Source organism: Muntiacus reevesi, chromosome 13 (assembly GCF_963930625.1).
Source record: "Muntiacus reevesi chromosome 13, mMunRee1.1, whole genome shotgun sequence".
In the NCBI taxonomy this organism is placed as follows: Eukaryota; Metazoa; Chordata; class Mammalia; order Artiodactyla; family Cervidae; genus Muntiacus; species Muntiacus reevesi.
Genome location: NC_089261.1, coordinates 27,980,129 through 28,001,166, shown reverse-complemented (window position 1 = coordinate 28,001,166; position 21,038 = coordinate 27,980,129). Strand labels below are relative to the sequence as shown.

General features: G+C 45.0%; 1 protein-coding gene across 11 annotated transcripts in view; it reads right to left on the bottom strand.

The window, feature by feature from the left end:
- The window catches only part of EP400 (E1A binding protein p400), a 108,564-nt gene that overhangs the window by 65,735 nt on the left and 21,791 nt on the right, over window positions 1-21,038 (bottom strand). For 4 of the 11 annotated variants that reach the window (XR_010658861.1, XM_065904543.1, XM_065904544.1 and 1 more), the window contains exons 2-7: window positions 17,893-19,253; window positions 16,293-16,403; window positions 4,989-5,076; window positions 3,510-3,617; window positions 2,617-3,002; window positions 328-624 (exon numbers count right to left, since the gene is read on the bottom strand). Coding sequence is in view for 10 of the 11 variants with exons in the window: in XM_065904543.1 (XP_065760615.1) it covers window positions 328-624; window positions 2,617-3,002; window positions 3,510-3,617; window positions 4,989-5,076; window positions 16,293-16,403; window positions 17,893-19,218 (2,316 nt within the window). In the remaining variant the exon portion in view is untranslated. Of the gene's footprint in view, window positions 1-327; window positions 625-2,616; window positions 3,003-3,509; window positions 3,618-4,988; window positions 5,080-16,292; window positions 16,404-17,892; window positions 19,254-21,038 lie in introns of all 11 variants that reach the window. The other 7 variants (XM_065904545.1, XM_065904553.1, XM_065904547.1 and 4 more) reach the window with 5 other exon arrangements.

The following is a 21,038-nucleotide window of genomic DNA, read 5'->3' as shown; positions in this document are numbered from 1 at the left end:
ATAAGCACCAACTAAGTGCAGGCCGCAACCTGCACTGGCCTGGGCAGCCTCCAGCCGGCTCTGAGCTCTCAGTCAGCACCTCTCATCTTGCCCACTCCCTAACCCAAGCTGTAGACACCAGCACAGAAAAGACCTTCTCCACACCAGTCTACCTGCAGCAGGACAGGGCCCGCTGTGCAGTTGTTATCTTGGTTTCTCCTGATCACATACCTCAGTCAGTCATCCTGACCATCAGAGGCTTCATTTTAAACTACTGCCCCGTTAGAAAGTAAAATCAAATGCATTCTACCAGCTGGGCTCCATGCTACAATCTTCCCAGGAACTTACCAAGGCTATTTGTTCTGCCAGCTTATCCTGAGAACTGTCCTGGGGCGGCACGGCATTCTGAGCTGGGCTCTGTGGTTTTGGGGGTGCCGACACGGCTGCCCCTGGGGAGCGGGAGGTGACTGGAGACAGTGACTTGTTGGCTCCCAAGGAGGGTCTATTCACCGGGGAGGCGCGTGCAGGTGAAGGTCCCAGGCCTGAGCCACTAGCGGGGGCAACAGTCGAGGTAGTGGAGGTGGAGGGCGGAGGCCGCAGGCAGGACTGGGTGGGGTCCACGGGTGGTCTGGTCGGTGCCACGGTCTAGCAGGGGAAACAGGGCTCAGTACTGCACCCAGAACCCACAGGGCAGCAGAGAGGCACACACCAATGCCACCTCTCCAAAGCCACACAAACCAATCATGAAGCCCATCCACAGACCACAGTAACAGGCAAACTAAACCACATCCACAGAAAAGAAGACCTGTTTGTCCACAAAACCACATTAAGGGCTCACTGTAAACGGTGCTTTCACAAAATGTCTTATGTAAGCTGTTTTTGTTTTTTTTTATTTTTCCAGCTTTTACTGCTTTTTCCAAATAATTTTTTGGAATTTTTAATTGTATATAGTTCTCCTTAATTGAAAAATACCAAATTCTGAAGGGCAAATACAAATTCTGTGTGACCCTCCTGTGGTAGGCAAGCTGTAAGGTTAGGGGCCCTCCTCAGCCCTGGCCTGAGAGCCAGGCTTGTAAAGCTGAGAACTCGCCCCCTCCCTGGACTGAAGGTGAAGTTAAATTCACACAGGAACTCTGTCGGGAGGAAGCGGGGGTGCAGAGAGCAGGGAAGGCAAGTTCCTGCCCTCACTAAGAGGGCCAGGGACAGAGAGGCACAGACACAGCATGTTTATGACCTGCAGCGTGGGGAAGGCGCCACACCAAGGACGGGCCTCTCACAAACTGCAGCTTCTCTCTGCACATCTAAGGAAACGTCCTCCACCTCAGTGGTCGGTACGCCTTGGCCAGCCACAGACTTTTGTAAAGTTCTACTGGCTACGGCCACACATCTGTGGGCCCCAGGGCTGCTCTCACCTTCCAGGGCAGAGCTGAGTGGCCCAAGAGAAACCACACGGCCCACAAAGCCTGGAATACCGCTATGCTTCCTCTCTGTGGCCCTTCACAGGAGACATCTGTGAGCCCCTCCCAACCTGGAAGGAACAGAACTGCACAGCTTCTGTAAGGAACTACTCTAAAATCACATCCCACAGCACATGTGGTCAACCAGGGCAGGAAACAAACCCAAGAAAAACATCAGTGCTGCATGAAGTTGGTACCAGGATCAACAACCATGTCCAAAACAGACTCATCTCCACGAAAACCTCCAGCCTGCCTGGGGAGAGGCTCAGCCACCCTGGTGGAAGAAGGGGGGCTCCTTCTCAAGGCACACAGAAGGCTCCATAGCCAATGCCAGGAGCCAGTCACAGCCCCTGCAGGGCTGGCTGGCTGCCCTGGCCAAATTATCCGGCCTCTCTGGCTTCAATCTTCTCATGGCTAATGGGGGCAATAATCAAGACTCTACCACAGCAGGTGCCAGGTGGAGGGAAGCAGGTGATGCCGCACCCCGCACCTGCAGGCAATGAGGGAGAGGCAGTATCACCACATGGGAGAGCAAGCTTCTCCAATCACCAGAATTGAAGCTCCAAACCCAGCGAGGAAGTCTCCTTATTAACCGGTCAGGGGCGGGGTGGTTTTCCTATGCAGCTGACCACAGGCAGCTAAGATAAGCCTCTGAAAACACTCCCTCCTGCCCCTTCTGGGGCCCCAGGCCCACACTTTTTGGCCTCACTGCTCGTCAGGGACCCCACATGATTCACTGGACACATTTCACAAAAGGCGTCTGGGTGAAGTGAACTAGTGGAGGAAACGTGTATCAAGGCTGGAAATCTATGCCGTGCCCACACCTGTGGAACCAGCATCCGTGGGGAGGCACCTGGGAACAGAGCCTGGTGGATGGTCAGGAGCTGCAGCGACACATTGTGACCCGGCAAATCAGGTGGGACAAGTATAGGTGCCCTATACTCAGCTCTCGGTACTAGGAGCAGCAGTAGGAACTCTGTCATTTTCTGACATTTCAATAACAATAACTAGGACTGCAGAACCAAATAAAATGATGTTGCAACTAGTGAATTAACTGCTCCACAGTGGAGAGCGAGCTGCTAAGAGAGAGTGAGTTATCCAGCCACGCACTGTCCCATCCAACAAACCACCTGTCTTTTCTTCCCCCTCTAACCTGGGGAACAGCAAGGGCCCGCAGTACCTGTGGCTGGGCCGGGAGTGGAGGGGCCTGCATCTGCGCCTTCCCAGGCATCGGGATGTGGAGGGTGGGTGGCGTGGGCTGCGGGGGAGCTGTGGGGAGTTGGCCGGGTGGGGGTGCGGGGACCGGAGCGTTGGGCGGCTGCGTCTTCACAGGGACTGGGAGCTGGGTCTGGGGTTCCGCCATCTGCGGCTGCGGGGGGAACTGCAGCGCGGGTGGCAGGGGCGCAGCAGGGAGGCCGGCCGGGGGCAGCCTGGTGGGCAGCTGCGGCGGAGGCGTGTGCAGGCTGGCGGCGTTCTGCACCGGGGGCCCGGTGGAGGGGTCGTACTGCTGCTGGCTCTGCTTCTGGCCGGCGAGCTGAGCGGCCTGCGGGGCGGGAGGCATTCCTCCTGCAAGAAAGGGCAGGCCCAGCAGCCCTGACTCCGGGGCTCGATTCCACCTCCCAGCGCTGTCACAGACCCTGCGCTGACAGCACCACACACACAAAGGGGAAATTTAACTGGCGGGAAACCTGTGTGTATTAGGTCTAACGTGATAAATGAGCACACAAACAAGGAAAGAAAGGCGCTCGGCCTTTGCGAGTTAGCACCAAGCAGAGCAGGCATGGACTAACCGCAGGGTCCCTACCACAGCAGCAAGTCAGAAAATACACAGGAGGGAAAACCGGAGAGAAGCTGAGGACAGTGGGGCGTGCGGCTCCGCTAAGGTGACAAGAGCTGGTCTCCAGTGGTTTCTTCATGCTGTGTTAAGTGGGACTCAGAGGAACGTCCCAGTGGCAAAAACCACCTGGATATGCTACCTGGACTGCACACGTTCAGCCTGGTGCTAGTTCCCTAAGCCATCTCTGCACTCCCTTTTTCTGAACTAGGAGAACTAGTTCTGGCGCTGGGTCTTACCTTGAACTGTCGGCATTAACTGCTGGAGAGGAACTCCTGTATTCACCCCTGGGTGCTGGAAAACTACCCCTTGGTGACCCACTTCAAGTCGAGGTCTCTTAGACTGCTCTAGAATAATTTTCAGAAAAGGTGCAGTTTGATGTAAAAAATAAAACCACAAAAGTAGTAGAAAAAACATGTGTAAGTGTTTTTATCATCTTTGAACAGAGAGGCCTTTCTATGCATGAACCAAAATGCAGAAGCCATAAAAGGTTGATAAATACAATTTCTTTCTGTTAAAAACTTGTAAATATAAAGAAAAGCATCATAAAAAGGCAAAGGATAAGCGTCAACCTAAGAGACAATATCTGCAACATACATGATGGGCAACATTCAGAAAGCTCTTACAAATTAATATGAAAAAGGCTCAACAACCAGACAGACAAAACAGGCAAAGAACACAAACAGCTAGCGGAGGGACACATTCACAAATGGTTAAAAATGTGAAGAGATACTACAACCTTACTGAAATGAAAGAAATCCATATCAAAACAAACATTTCATTTTTCACCCATAAGACTGACAAAGATTAAAAGATTGGTCATATTTAATAACATGGCCAAAATTTAAGAGAACCAGAAACTGCTAATGAGGGCAAAAACTGGCCCTATCCTTTTGGAGGGCAACTTAGCATCACTAACCCTTACCTATGCACACAGTCTGATCAGCAGTCTCATTCTTGGAGTACTGCTTTTACAAACATGCACAGACATGTAGGAAAAAAATGTGAACCTAAACGTTCAATCCTATTTTGATTATAACAGAAAAAAGATAACACTAACAAATGACATTATTCTTTAATGAATAAATGAAACATCCATGCACCAAGTGCAATACTTTGCAGCCATCAAAAAGAATGAGGTCCATGACTGGGAAATATGATCTAGTCGTTTAATATTAAAGGCGTAACAGTGCATATAGGATCGCATTTGAATTTTTTCAGAATGACACACCTGAAGCAATGCTTGTCTGGGAAAATGAACAAATGCAGCCAGCTCTGTGGCTAGGGAACAGAGAAGGAATACCAAACCAGAGGTGAGCTCAAATTACACCCCGCTTAACTATTTGAATCTTTTACACAAAATGTGTATTAAGTTTCTAAGTTGGAGAAAAAAATCCAGTTTGAAAAAATTAATGACAATTTGAAAAGGCAGATGGCTTTACACTTGAGGACATGAGCCTATAAATGCACACAGAAAATGAAACTGGAATATACCTATTCACCTAACAAACTTCTAACTTTAGTACACATAAACACGCACAGGAATTTTTTTTTAGTTGATTACTACCCAAAGAAAAATTAACTTTCGAAGTAGAAACGAACCAGAACTAAATTCTTTAAGGACCACGCTTCAGAAACAGGTGGCCACTAAACTGGAACTCCCAAACTAAGAAGCCAACTGGCTCTGTAGGCCCCTGATCCTGTGCTCCGTGACATACCTGCCGGGGGTCCCGCCTGCTGTCTCTTAAAGGGATCCGTTTCGATCGCACTTCCGCCTCCTGCCACCAGGGTCCCTGCAAGGGCCTGCTGCTGGGGAAAGAAAAAGAAAAACTGAGATTTTCATAATTTAAGTGCATCGCAAGAATGAATGTAAACTAAAACTGTCATAATTATCCCAAACACTGACTTCATTCATTTTTGAGAAATGTTATCTACCCAATATATTGTAAAAAATAATTTAAGTTCTAACTTACCTCTGGAGAATAAAAAAGGACTTGCATTCTGGTTTTAAATGGAATTTCAGACCAATTCAAATGCACACAGAATGACAGCAGAAGCTAATGCGGGAAGTCTTAGTCTCGTCCAGGACCACAGCTTCGCCTCCCTAATCATTACACTACCTGTCGTCACACAGCCCGCCAAAATCACAAAGCTGAATGATAAAAAGAAAGGTTGAAACTGTCTTCCTACTGGGAAATGGCACTAAAACTCCAATTAATAACAATCTAACTTCAAAATGGTACTGCAATTAGCACCCTACTTGATATATAGCTGTGTGAAATATATATAGGTTATTTAAAATGTTCAAATGAAAAGCTACCAGCAAAGACAGAAACTAGCTGAGTCTGGGCGCCCTACACCTCTGACATCTCTGCACCACCTTGCAGACATACTGAATGCTAAAAATGAGATTAGCAGTTGCTAATTATTTTTAAATAATTCAACTATATCCACTCTACTTATCAAGACATTTTAAATGCAAGTTCTAGATGTCTGAACAAAGTTAACTGCCTGTGAGAGCAGTTGTTGATCCTTGCCACCTAGGAATGGATACTACACCACCAGGACCAGCCATGCAGCAGGTTTTGCCTCACATGATGCAGGGGACTCAGTAATGAAAAGGCAAAGTGAGGACTCCACCCCACCCCCATTTACATGTAACAAAGATTGGGGGAGGGAGGAGGAGAGAAAAGAATGATATAAAAAAACAGACAATATGTGAACAGTGGTTATCTTTGGGGACAAGATTACAATTAATTTATAATTTGTGTGTGTGCACTTTTTCTAAATTTTCCAAACATCTTACAATGAACATGTATTACTTCTGTAATCAAGAAGAGGGTGTTTTGGTTTTTTTTTTAACAGAAGAAACTGGTACAGGGTTCTGTGTCCAATAATGGCCAAGAACTTCCCATTGGGCCAAACACATTCCAGATAAATATAAACTCTAAAAGAAACATTAAAAATGTGAAAAGGTGGACAGATATAGGATGGAACTCGATACTTGCATGGAGGAACTGGAACAATCAATAGGAGAGGTTTCTAGGCTTATGGCATTTGGCACAAGGCAGGCCTCAGACCCAGGGACAGAGGGCCTCACTGGCTTGAAGACCACTAGGATGGAGAACAGGAGACCACAGTAGAAGTGAGGGGGAATCACCATAGGGGGCAGCTGGAGAGGGGGCCACAAGTTCTCGCTTGATCTCTGGGCTGCCTCCTAAACCACACACATGCCAAGGCTCCAAGCACAGGCCAGCATAACTGCACTGAGATCTCAGGAGACAGGGTTCACCGTCTCAGTTCAATCACGTTAACTAAATGTGAGAGCAAAACCATCAATACTCTTCAGAAGGATATTAACAGAACTCAGAGTCTCTGCAACCTATTATTCACAACACCCAAAGTCCAATTCAAAATTACTTCAAAACACAAAGAGACAAGAAAACATGAGTCATACTCAGGAAACAATCGATGGACACCAACCCCTGGACAATTCACATGCTGGGATTAGCAGCAGGGATTTCACAGCAGCTTTAATAAGTATGTCCAAGGACATAAAAGAATGTTTTTATGAAGGATGAGAGGAAATCTTCACAGAAAAAAAAATTATTAAAAAATAGAAGCAATTTGAAAATATATATATATCACTTTACACCAGAAACATTGATGTAAATAATTTCAGCAAAAAAATAAAAAGAGAACCAAATAAGAGATTTTAGAACTGAAAAAGTGTCTGAAATTTAAAAAATTCATTGGATAGGCTGAACAGTAGAGTGGGAATGCAGAGGTCAGTGAACGGAAAACAGATTTGGACTTCAAGACTCACCGCAGGGTGTGGACACCAGGGCAGCACAGTGCTGCGTAAGGATGGATGGCGGATTAAAAAGCTGAGCAGACAGCCCAGAGGGAGACGCAGACTTATACAACCCTGTCAGCTCCTGAAGACTCTAAAGCAACACAAATGGAATGAGAAGTCTTTACAATCAAATGAGCTAGAAGATTGGACATGCATATGAAGAAACTGACAAATTACACTTCATTAAACACAAAAGACTATGTCATCAAAGATACTTCTCTTTGCCTAATTCCTGATAGCCATTGTTTCTTGGTTTTCAGAATGATTTTTAGTTTCATCTTATACGTCTTCATGACTATTTTAATGGGAAAGACACTGCTGTCTTTAAAATACCAATTTGATTTTAAATAACAATCATATATTAGAACTCTTTAAAAAAAACAAAATACTTATGGGGGAGAATAAAAAAGAACAGTTGAAGGAACTGGGGATGTAGTTGACAGAAAAGAAAGGCAGACTTATGTTACTCTGGAGAAAAATATTAAGACCAACAGCTGTATTTAGCGGTTACCAATGGGTAAATTTCTACCCATTTTAAACAACACATGTAACCTGAGTGGCACCATGGGGTCTATAGGGCTGAGTAAAAGAAAAGGACGTGGTCAGTGAGATGATGACCTTCCTAAATGCCTGCAAAAGAAAAGAACTACTTGTAAGTAGACAGGACTTTGCCTCTCAATTCAAGATTCTAAAAAGAAGTCTCCTCAAGGTTATTCTTCAGTAAGGATAAAGGAGAGGAAAGCACAAACAAATCACACATGCCTTCTTTCTGCAAGTATGTCTATTAAATCAAGTTAAGCTACCACTTTATAAACTTTTAACTATACACATAAAAACATAAACACACATATAAGAATAAAAAATCAATTGTTGGGGGATAATTAGAAATTTAGGATTAAAGGATACACACTACTGTATATAAAACAGATAACCAACCAGGACCTACTGTACAGCACAGGTAACTATATTTTTAATGTCTTGTAATAATTTATAATTGGAAGAAAATGTATAAAAAAAATATACACATTTATATATATATGTGTATATAACTGAAATCAGTTTATCAACTATTTTTCAATAAATTTTTTCTAAATGGAAAAAATCAATAGTTGGGATAAGGTTACAGAACTCTAATTATTATTCATTCCCTTTAACATTATAATCACTGACAAATACTCTCCAATTAGAATTTTTTAAAAATCTAAATAACTGTAATAAAAACCATCTGGGGGAATTTCCTGGCAGTACAGCGGTTATGACTCATAATTTTCACTGTCATGGGGCCAGGTTTTCACTGGTCAGGGAACTAAGATTTTGCAAGCTGCGTGGTGCAGACAAAAAGAAAAAATACTACCTCAAAATCTTTGAGAAGCAAACAGAAATTAATACATATATGTAACACAAACAGTTCTGAACTGGGACTTCCCCAAAAGTTACCACAGAATTTAAATAGTGGGATATGAATGTCCACTGAACACTGTTTTTCTCTATTTGAAATTTTTCATAATAAAATGCTAAGAAGTAGAAAGACTTATAAGTTTACAAAGTAATAACACCCATGTACTGATCCTGAGGCTTAATGCCCTGGAAACCTTGTGCACTATGAAGGCATCCCACTATCAAGGCATCCGCCCGATCCATGGGTGAACGTTTCTCCCTAGTGCCAAAACCTACAGGCTGAGCTCCACTCTATGCTGTGTTTGGTTTTGCTTCCTTGTGTTCAGTCGCTAACTGATGTCTGACTCTTTGCAACCCCATGGACTGCAGCAGGCCAGGCTTCCCTGTCCTTCACTATCTCCCCGAGTTTACTCAACCTCATGTCCACTGAGTCAGTGAAACTCTCTAACCATCTCATCACCTGCCGTCTCCTTCTCCTTCTGCCTTCAATCTTTCCCAGGATCAGGGTCTCTTCCAATGAGTCAGCTCTTTGCATCAAGTGGCCAAAGTATTGGTGCTTCAGCTTCAGCATCAGGCCTTACAATGAATATTCAGAGCTGATTTCCTTTAGGACTGACTGCTTTGATCTCCTTGTAATCCAAAGGACTCTCAAGAATTTTCTCCAGCATCACAATTCAAAAGCATCAGTTTTTCAGTGCTCAACCTTCTTTATGGTCCAACTCTCACATCCATACCTGGCTACCTGAAAAACCACAGCTCTGACTATACAGACCTTTGTTGGCAAAGTGATGTCTCTACTTTTTAATATACTGTCTAGGTTTTTCATAGCTTTCCTTCCAAGAAGCAAGTGTCTTAATTTCAAGGCTGTAGTCACCGTCCACAGTGATTCTCGAACCCAAGAAAATAAAATCTCTCACTGTTTCCACCTCTTCCCCTTCTATTTGCTATGAAGTGATAGGAGCGGATGGGATGCCATGATCTTAGTTTTTGAATGCTGAGTTTTAAGCCAGCTTTTTCACTCTTCTTTTTCACCCTCATTAAGAGGCTCTTTAGTTGCTCTTCACTTTCTGCCACTAGAGTGATATCATCTGCATATCTGAGGTTGTTGATATTTCTCCCAGGAATCTTGACTCCAACTTGTGATTCATCCAGACTGGCCGGCATTTTGCATGATGTACATGATGTACTGCGTATATAAGTTAAATAAGCAAGGTGACAATATACAGCCTTGACATACTTCTTTCCCAATTTTGAACCAGTCTGTTGTTTCACGTCCAGTTCTGATTATTGCTTCTTGATCACAGGTCAAGAAGGTTCCCCTGGTGGCTCAGATGGTAAAGAATTCACCCACAATGCAGGACACCTGGGTTTGATCCCTGGCTTGGGAAGCTACCCTGAAGAAGGGAATGGCTACCCACTCCAGTATTCTCACCTTGAGAATTCCACGGACACAGGAGCCTGGCGGGCTACACAGTCCATGGGGTCACAAAGAGTGGGACACGACTGAGTGACTAACACTTTGCTTCCCAGTGAACTTTAACCGAAGAATGCTGCCCCGGGCTCTCCTGTAGCCCCTTCTGCTCCTCATGGTGCTGCTGAGGCCCACTCACCCTCACTCACTCATTTTCACCACTGATTACTCATACAGAACATTCCTCTGTATGAGTGTGCACAACCAAGATCTATTCTGCTTCGGTGGACATTTTGCTTCTTTCCAGTTTGGGGTTATCATAAACAATGCTGCTGGGAACATTATTAGATATGTTTTCTAGCTCACAAACACAAAGAGTATCTTTAGAGCATGCTGTTTGGGTCAAAAGGCCTGCCCACACTCACCTTCTCCATATCATGTGAAATGTTTCCACACTGCACTCCCATCAAAAGTGAATGAGAAAAAAAAAAAAGAGAAAAAAAAAAAGTGAATGAGAAGGGAGTTCTCTGGTAGTCCAGTGGTTAAGACTCCGTGCTCCCAATGCAGGGGTCCTGGGTTTGATCGCTGGTCAGGGAACTAGATCCTACATGGTGCAACTAAGACTAGCTGTAGCCAAATAAATAAATATTTAAAAAAGAAAAAAAAGGTGGATGAGAGGACTTCCCTGGTGGTCCAGTGGTTAAGACTCCACCTGCCAACGCAGGGGACACAAGTTCGATCCCTGACCCAGAAAGATTCCACATGCCATGTACCACAACAACCGAGGCCAACTCTAGAGCTCATCAATGGCAACTACTGGCGCCCATGCACCTATGCCCTGAAACAAGAAAAGCCAAGGCAATGAGAAGCCCTCACAATACAACTAGCCCCAACCCCCGCTTGCCACAACTAGAGAAAGCCTGTGCAGCAGCAAAGACCCAGTGCAGCTAAAAATAAATAAATAAACACAAATAAGTAAATACACACATAATGTTTTTTTTAAGTGGAAGAGACTTCCACAGACCTAAATCAACAGATTCTGTCCAATTTTAACCTGGCGATCTGGTTAGTATGATAGTAAATCGAAGGGTTTAATTTATGTCATTGTGGAGATCATACACCTAGATTTACGGGCACTCTCTGCCTTTCACTGTCCCCCTGTTCTTACAAAAATATTTATCAATGTGGTTTATAAATGCATCGATATATTACATTCCTCTAGGCACTAATAGGAAAGATGTTTCACTGATAAATTTTCTGACAATTTCCAATTTAGAAAATGTATCATATTCATTACCACAAGCACTTAAATACTGGATTCAAATGATTATTCCCCCCAAATGGAACCAGGTTTCTTACAGAAATGACTGATTCCTGGACTGAATCAAGGCACATGGAAGAAAACCTTTCAATATTTTGTGCCAGAAGGTAAGGAAGTACTCAGCGAGTGACAGGGATGTGTCAAAAGTACATAGAGCCTGTCTGGAAGGGCTCTCATTGGTCAAATTACAGATAAACTGAGCATCAAAATAAACAGTAAGAGGGACTACCCCCGGTGGTCCAGTGGTTAAGAATCCACCTTGCAATACCAGGGGCACGCTTGCACGCGAAGTTGCTTCAGTCATGTCCAGCTCTGCATGGCCTTGTAGCCTGCAGCCCGCTGGGCCCAGCTGTGGCAGGCAGGGGCTGGGGCCACCCTCTAGCTGAGCTGCGAGGGCTTCTCGTTGCACTGGCTTGTCCTACTGCAGGGCACGGGCTCCAGGTGCGGGGGCTCCAGGAGTTGCCACTGATGGGCTCCAGGGCGTGACCTCCCTTGTTGTGGTACAGGCAAGAACACTGGGGTGGGTTGCCACGCCCTCCTCCAGGTGATCTTCCCAACCCAGGGATCGAATCCGAGTCTCTTATGTCTAACCTGCATTGGCAGGCGGGTTCTTTACCATTAGCACCACCAGAGTCGCAGGTTCAATCCCTGGTCGGGGAACTAAGATCCCACACGCCTCAGGGTAATTAAGCCTATGTGCTCCAACTAGAGTGCATGCACAGCAACAAAAGATCCTGTATGATGCAACGAAGATCCCTCATGCTGCAACTAACACCCAGTGTGGTCAAAATACACCTTAAAGATAAATAACTAAACAGTAGTAGTAGAATAAACAGGAATAAAATGGGGCTGGGAGCTGGGTAGCAGATGGCTGGCAGGGACATGAGAAGACTTGATGGAAGTGAACATCTCGACATATGCGTGGGTTACATGGGCACTTGTCAAACTCAACAAACTATAACACTTGAGATCTGTGTATTCCCTGTTTACAAATTATACCTTAAAGTGATATAATTCATCATTTCTACACAAAAAAAGAGACATCACATGATTAGGTAACTAGATGCAGAAATAGTATTTGACAAAATTCAACATCCATTCATGACAAATACTAGGAAAAAAGGAATTTCCTTAACCTGATAATGGATATCTACAAAATCTATGGCTAACATCATACTTAATGGTGAAAGACTAAATGCTTTCCTCCTAAGATCAACATGGTAAGAATGTCTGTTCTTACCACTCCTAGTTGGCCTCACAGTGGAAGTCCATGCTAGTGCAACATGGCAAGAAAAAAAAAAAAAAGGTATACAAATAGGAAAACATAAATCTTGCTTTCTTTGCAAACATGATTTCTCTAGGTAGAAAATTCCATGAGATATACAAAAAAGCTCCTAAACTAATAAATGAGTTTTTTGCAAGGTTGTACAATTCATTGTATTCCCATACACTTGCAATAAACAACCAGAAAATAATTTTTCAAGTTAAGTACCATCTATAGAACCACAGAAAAACTAGACTTTTTGGACAGAAATCTAACAAAATGTGCCTAGAATGTGCATGCTGAAAACTATAAAATACTGATGAAAGAAATCAAAGAAGACAAATATAAATGGAGAAATATATCACATTTCTGGTCTGGAAGACTGAATGTTGTCAAGATAGTACTTCACCCCAAACAGATCAACCAAGTCAATGCAATCCCAACAGGATGTTCTATAGATACCAACAAGCTGATTCTAAAACGTTTATGAAGAGTGAAAGGAACCAGAATGACCAAAACCATTTTGAAAAAGAGTAAAGGCTGAAGAGAATGACATAACTGATTTCAGGCCTTACTACAGAGCTGCAGTACAGACAGCACAGCGTTAGCACCAAGATGGACACACAGATCAATGGAAGAGAAGGGAGCCTAGAAACAGGCCCAACAGACGGGATTTGGGGCAAAGATGCAAAGTCAACTCAGCAGACACAAGATAGCATTTTTAAGAAATGGTGCTTAACTATCAATATGTGAAGAAAAAACCTCTAGCAATGCTTGCATGTTATACAAAATTTTACACAAGGATTTCCCTGCTAGTCCAGGGACTAAGAGTCTGCCTCCCAATGCAGGGGACATGGGTTAATCCCTGGTCCAGGAAGATCCCACAGGCTGCGGGGGCAACTAGGCCCACGTGCCATAATTCCTGAGCCCACAGACGCTGGATCCTGTGCTCTGCAACAAGAAAAGCCACTGTGGAGAGAGGCTTCTGCATGGCAACTCGAGTAGCTGCAACTAGAGAAAGTCTGTGCACAGCAACAAAGACTCAATACAACCGAAAAAAAAAAGAAAAAAAACTTTATTCAAAATGGATCACAGACCTAAATGTAAAACATAAAACTATACAACTTCTAGGGGAAAAAACTAGAGGAAATCTTTGTGACCCTGAGTTGAGCAAAGAGTTCTTAGATATATGTCAAAAGCACAATACATAAAAGAAAAAAATGGTAAAAGAGACTGCACCAAAACTCAAAAGTTTTGCTCTATAAAAGAACACTTTTAAAAGAAGCTAAGGCTGAGAATGAAGAGAAAAATATTTCCAAATTTGTATCTGACAAAAAGCTTACATCCAAATTATACAAAGGATTCTCAAATGCAACAATAAAGCAAATGATTCAATAAGGGAAAAAATGGTGAAAGAAATGAACAGATACTTCACCAAAGAAGATATACAAAAGGCAAATGAACACAAGAAAAGTTGTTTTCAATATCGTTAATCTTCAGATATAAAAATTAAAACCACTACTTACATATTAGAATAACAACAAAAGAAAACTGACAAGAACAAGTAGTGGGGATGTGCAGAACAAATAGTGGGGAGGATGTGGAACAAAAGGAACTCTCATTCATGGCTAGTGGGAATGCGAAATGGAATAGCCACTGTGGAAAGGTTTCTCAGTTTCATATAAAACTGAATGTACACTTATTAACAACCAAGCAATCTGTCTCCTAGATATGCCAACAACTGGAAACAACGTCCTTCAAAGGGTGAACAGATAAACCATGTGGGGAACATTCATACAACAGAATACTGCTCAGCAAAAAAAGAAACAATTGGTAAATTCAACAACATGAATTGAATTTCAAATGCATTATGCTACATGAAAGAAGCCAGACTGAAAACGCAGCATAAACTATAGTATATGATTCTATTCACATTTTATTCCGGAAAAGGAAAAACTACATAGAGACAGAGAATAAAGGTTAAGGGAGGGAGAGAATTTGATGACAAGGATGTAGCATGAGGAACACCTGAAGGATGAGAGAACTTTGTTTCTTGTGTGGTGGTGATTATACAACTTGAGGCACTTGATAAAACTCACCAAACTATGCACCAAAAAAAATGAATTTTACTGAATTAAGTAAGTTTAAATAAGGGACTTCCAAGGTGGTCCAGGGGTTAAGAATACACCTGCCAATGCAAGGGACATGGGTTCAATCCCTGGTCTGAGAAGATCCCACATGCCTCAGAGCAACTAAGCCTGTGCACCACAACTGAGCCCATGCACTGCACCTGCTGAAGCCCGTGTGTCTACAGCCCGTACCCCACAACACAAGAGGTCACACAACATGAGAAGTCCATGCAGTGCAATGAAGAGCAGCCTCCGCTCACTGCAACTAGAGAAAGCCCAAACACAGCAATGAAGACCCTGCCCAGTCAAATACATAAATAAATCTAAAAAAATAAAAATAAGAATCCACATATGAATATATGAATGGGAGAAAAAAGGAAGCTCATCATTGCAGCAGAATGCCAACCAGTAAATGCAGAAGGAATAATGGAGTTAGAAAATCCACTTTGCCATCTTTAACATGACAACTAATGCGAGCGAGGCTCATCAAGAGGTGGTAGATTAGTGGCCCAAGTCAAAGGACATTCTGTAAGATAACTGACCAGACTCCTCACAAGTCAGCCTAGATTAAAGAAAACCAGAGACGCATGACAACCAAACACAATCGGTGATCCCAGACTGGGGAAAAACAACTATACAAAGGACATCACTGGAACAAGAGATTAAATTTGCACATGAGCTGCGGCTTAGTCATAGTAAAAGTCACTGTACAATTTCTGGAACCGACTGTTATACTCTGGTTAGCCCAGATGACACTGGTACCTGATACTACATGCTCGAGTACTTAGGGATACAAGTGCACGAATATGATGTCCACAATTTACTCTCAAACAGTTTGGGGGGAAATGTGTCTGTGTGTACATATGAGAGAGAGAAAATGAAAATAATGCAAATGGGGTAAAAGGTAACAACCGGTGAATTTGGATACAGGGTATAAGGGGAGTTCTTTGTACTATTATTGTAACTTTTATATGCATTTGAAATTATATCAAAATTAAAAATTAAGAAGCATTTTAAGATATACCACCACAAGATTAAACTGCTTGCAGAACCTAGCATAATCTATTCCAAAATGACTAGAATCTGACCTGAACTTTTAGGTTCTTGGCATTTATTTTAACACTGAGTGACTTAATTTTCAAAAATTAATCAGTCTGCATTCAATTAACATCTATTTAGAAGCCTAAGGTCCTGATAGTTCAAAACTATGTTTTACTTTAGGGTTTCTTCCAGCTACAGAAAACAGCAACTTATCTATATAATCTTTCTTTCTGCTCTGTTTGCACTGTTCTCAAAAATACAGATAGAAGACACAAGAAAGAACCAACATTGAAAACACAGCACACAGGAATCCTGAGCACACATTCAACAGGACTATAGGTATTAATGACATGCATGCTGAAGCTACTACTGCGTTACAGGTCAATACACACACAAAAATAATGCATTAAGGTCTGTGTTGTCATTTATTCATGCAATTTAGTTGTATAATTTTATATGCAGGAAGACTTTTTTACTTTTTTAAAATAAGGAATGGGCTCTGGAAAAAAAATGCTGAAGAGCAAATAGTAAATTGAAGGTTAAAATATCTGGATGAGGAAAAGTTTCGGATGAGACTACATTTTAGAACCATCGAAAAGTACCTGAAATGGTTGCTGCTGGGATGAAAAAGCAGCAGAAACATTTGGAGGAAGCTGGGTTGCTATAGCAACAGGAGTACCAGTCTGCCCATCCTTTCCTGTCACAACCTTTACCTGAGAGGAAATATTTTGAGAAAAAAAGGCAACATAATTTTTAAGACTGCTCAAAATTTTGTTAGAATTTTACTGCTGATAGCTCACCAATGTCTGGTGTTTAAAAATGGAATGTTTTTGCATCAAATCCTGTAAAAGGACACTGAACTAAGTTATGACAGATTTATAACATAACACCCTAACTCAACTGCAAATCTTGCAGAAACTCCAATTTAAGTCACAAGTACAATATCCTTAGATTCTGTAACTTCAAACTTTAAAAATGGGAATGGCAGACAGTCTTCAAGTAGCAAAGCCCTGACAACTTCAGAGGCAGTTTGCACCCTGGCCTACTGTGTGCAGGTCAGAATGGCAATGACAGATAAAGGGGACTGAGCCTACAGACAACATTGGTGTACAAACATAAAGAGAACTGAACTTCACTATTTCATGGCAACAGAGGGGAAACTCTCAAAAAAATCATATAAACCTTTTAGAAAATAAAAAATGGTTCATCCTGGAAAGGGCATTAAAGAAAACACCAAATGGCAAAGCCACACATAATAAATACCAATGAGGAGATGGGCAAAGAGGCCAGCTTTTGTTCATCAAAAGCTGATTTCTTTGCAGAAGAGCTGACAGAAACTTACATTATTTCAGCTATATCAAAAAACAAAGTCAGTCCCACCAACATAGTGTACAGTACACAACACAAAGGCACAAAACAGTGCATCACAGTGCACCTCACTGTCACCCTATCTGATCAGCTTCATTCTTAGGAAGTGTAAGTAAAAGCATCTTAAGAATCACTAAGGGGTTGAAAAATCCCACCTGGGAGGATTTATTAAGTACCCATTCCAGGCACCCAAAAATTTCACCACCTAAAAAGGAGTCTTATCTTAAATATCATTCTGTAGGTATCTGCAAAAGTGTGAGTTAAATACACGATCTTAAATCTAAGACATGTACAAATTGAAAAAATTCTGTTTTGCTGTAATAACCATATTTTATAAAGATACCTTAAAAATGTATCTAGTGATTTAAATTTCATCTGATATACTGTAACAAGCTGGGGATTCAAATTCTTTCTTTAAAAATGATATCCATACTGTTTTTAGTGGGTGGACCTACAGAAGTAAAATGTGAAATCTGGGCAATCAGCAGGAAGGTGACCACGCCCCTGGCTTCTGCAGGCTCTTCAGAGCCGGGCAATGCCCAGACACCCGGCAGACCACAGGGTAAAGCTGGGTCACGCCAGTTAGTTCTCCAAACCAGGGAGGTGTCACTGTTCTAAATGAGCCAGCATTACTCACAGCACCACGCTGCACTGTCTTCCCAACTAGACCAGCCCTTTCCTTCCATGAAGGAAAAAGCAAATCCATTCTTCAGTTTTACTCCTGGATCAAATCCTCATGAGGCTGCATCTTATACACACCCCAGGCTCACAGACTACTTTTCATTTGAAGTTGCCTAGACTCAACTCCACATAGCATGACCCGCTGCTTCTCACCTCATCATTGATAACCTCAGACTTCTCTTCTTCTTCCTCCTCCTCCTCTTCCTCCTCTTCTTCAAGGTCCAAATCATTCTGCCTAAGATAAGCTTGTAAAGGGGCATAATGTTTCTTCTTAAACGCTAAGAAATCCATCATGTTTCCTTGAAGGTGTTGCAGGAAGAACAGTTCAATCAAGTACTCCTTGAAGGCCTCCTTCAGCGCCTCCATCTCCCTGTAGTGATAGTCCAGGCACTGCTTCCTCATCTGAGCCAGCTCCTGGGAGGCCGGTGGGATCTCCTCCAACTTTCTGGGAGCCTTCCTCACGCCTGCGCTCCCCGCAGACGAGAGGGGAAGGCTAGAGAGGCCCGGGGGCACTGCGGTCCTAGAAGGGCTGGTGGGGGGCGGTGGGGACGTCATCCCAAACGCCGAAGTCCCCCCAACCCCGACCCCAACCCCGGGGAGCAGAGGTCTGGTCAGTGGTGGCCCCTGCAGCACCTGCTGCTGCTGGATCAGCTGCCCCTGGATGATGCTGCTGATCTGGGGCGGCAAGCTCGTCGTGGTGATGTGGCCGGGGCTGGACAAAGGCTGCAGGCCCGCCCCGCCCGCGGCCGCGGGGCTCTGAGGCCCCAAGTGGTGGACGGTACCCCCAGACTGCGCATGGGGCTGCGAGAGTCTCCGTTCTCTGCTGACCGTGATGGGCGCCCCCGCATGCTGCAGCTGAACCTGGGTGCCCGGGGCCATCTGCGCCAGGCCCGAGCCCTCCTGGAACACGAAGTGGCCGCCGCTGGACGGGCTCAAGCTGATCTGCCTCACCAGCACGCTGGCATCCACGAAGCCCCCAGTGGGACTGCTGCTGCAGAGGCCCAGGCCGGGGCCGGGGGCACCTGCCCGCACGCTCTGCAGGCCCGGCCCTGGCCCGGGGCTGGGCTGGGTGGGGCTCTGAGTCTGCACCTGCTGGGACAGTGGCGAGGTGACCTGGATGTACGATGGAGACCCGTGCTCAAACCGCCTCTGCTGTGCGCTGAACTGGAATCCTGGAGAAGTGGGGCTGGGCAGCGGCAGGGGGGCCAGCGTGATCTGGGGGTTTCCGCCCACCACCGGCCCCACATTCTGAAGGGCGATGTTCACATTCTGCCCGGCCACAGGACTCCGATTCATCAGCTGTGAAACTTGGTAACCGGGTGACTGGGGTGCAGACGGGCTTGCTGCCGGGGCGAAGGGCGTGGCGGGGGACTGTGGGGGGTTGGGATGGGCCTGCTGCTCTTCTCCTTCACTGCCAGCGAAGGCCCTTGACCTCTGCAGCTGGTGCTGGACATTCTGAGGGCCGCTGCCATGGTGCATGATCGCCCTCCTCTTTTATCCAACTTAATGTTCTCCTGAAAAATCAAAGTTAAAATCAAGTTACTTAAGGGCAAATAAAACCATCTGATCACTGCTTGTTCCTAGTACCACTAAACAGCCCAGGACAGGTGTTCTGAAGGAATACTCCCACCAGCATCTGACACAAACCACTGTCTTCCTGAGGAGATGGCACTGGAGATCACCTCCTTCGGCAGAGGAGGGATGGGGCCTTCTGGGTCTCACTGTGCCCGGGGCCAGGACAGCCTGCCAGGAGCAGGTGGGTCCCAACCAGCTACTGAGGAAGGTAACTAGCCATTACTTGCTCAAGGCCAGCAGGATCTGAACTTGGAGCTGGCACTCATGGCTGGCACACTTCTTCCAGGGAGGGTGCTCTGAGGCTGGCAGCCCTGCTCGACACCCCACAGGCTGAGGTGATCCACCTGTCTCTCCCAGGAGGGTGCTCTGAGGCTGGCAGCCCTGCTCGACACCCCACAGGCTGAGGTGATCCACCTGTCTCTCCCAGAGGAGGGACGGCACCCAGGAGGCGGTCAGTGACTTCCACCGCATGCCACCACTGCGTGTCACCAGAACAGAACCCCTACCTCTTCACTCGCCGGCAGTTTTCATAAACGTCTGTGCTCTGACCCCAGCAGATACCCCTGGGTTACCTGAGTGCAAACACGCACAGCCCCCATCCCAGGTCAGACACTGCGTTCCTGGGGAGAGGGCTCTGGCCTGGGTGTCAGTCTTGCACCTCAGCCCTCTTTACAAGCTCATCCACAGGGGGGATTTCAGGAAGAAAACCTCAGGAGAGAGGGGAACAGCCAGGACTTGGATCCCCGTTCCAGGAGAGTCCCCATTCCAGGAGAGTCCTGGTCAGGGGTTCACCTATTCTCTGGGAGCTGGGACACGGCTTTAAAGGGGCTCACGCCCCGACACTGCTGAGTGCAGTGGACTAGAGGAGGATGTGGGAGAGGGAATGACAGGAGAAAGGATAAGAAACAGCAGAGGATGGAGAGAGAGGAGGCCAATTCTGAGACGGAGCAGGGAGACTGCTCACAAGTCACGCCCGGCTAGAGCTTCGACGCCTGCAAGGGGACGAACCCCGCTGGGAAGAGAACGACAGCCTCAGCCTGTCTGCTCCCCACTGTGGCTGGGTCACAGACACAAAAATACCCTCCCACCATTTAAAATTCTCAGTCTTCACTGACACGCCTAGCTCCCCATCTCTGGTGTTCCTTCCACCGCTCCCCCACCCCCCTGGGAAAAGCAGGAAAGTGATGCCTTTCATCTTGAGGGCATCACTATTATCTCACTGAGAAGACAGATAAGGGGTGAAAAACATTATATACCAGAAGTTACAAAACTTACAAAGTGGAAATACACATTTGTATGAAAGCTCTCAGACCTGGGCGCCTGGCTGAAACATACATATACATGAAATCAAAAGCTACAGATCTCATGGGATGCACAGTACAGGTTGAGAAAACATAAAAACCAGTGCCTATTCAAACTAGAAGGCACCTTCTGCTCTGATGACTATCTCTGAAGATAGACTCTAAAGATCACGGGCAAGCTCAGAAAGCACAGCTGAATGGGAAATCAGGACTACAGCAAAGAACAGCCTTAATTATCAAGCCAGGAGCCCACTCCCCCATCAGCCCCAGCAGAGAGAGCCCAGCAAAGCAGGTGGGAACTGTGAGTTGGGGGACACAGCCTGGGAGGGGGACACAGCTTGAGAGGGGGAACTCTCCCATGCTGATTGCTTTGAGAATGAGCTTTTGTTCCTGATCTTTTTAAACAAGTGTTATGAGGAAGAT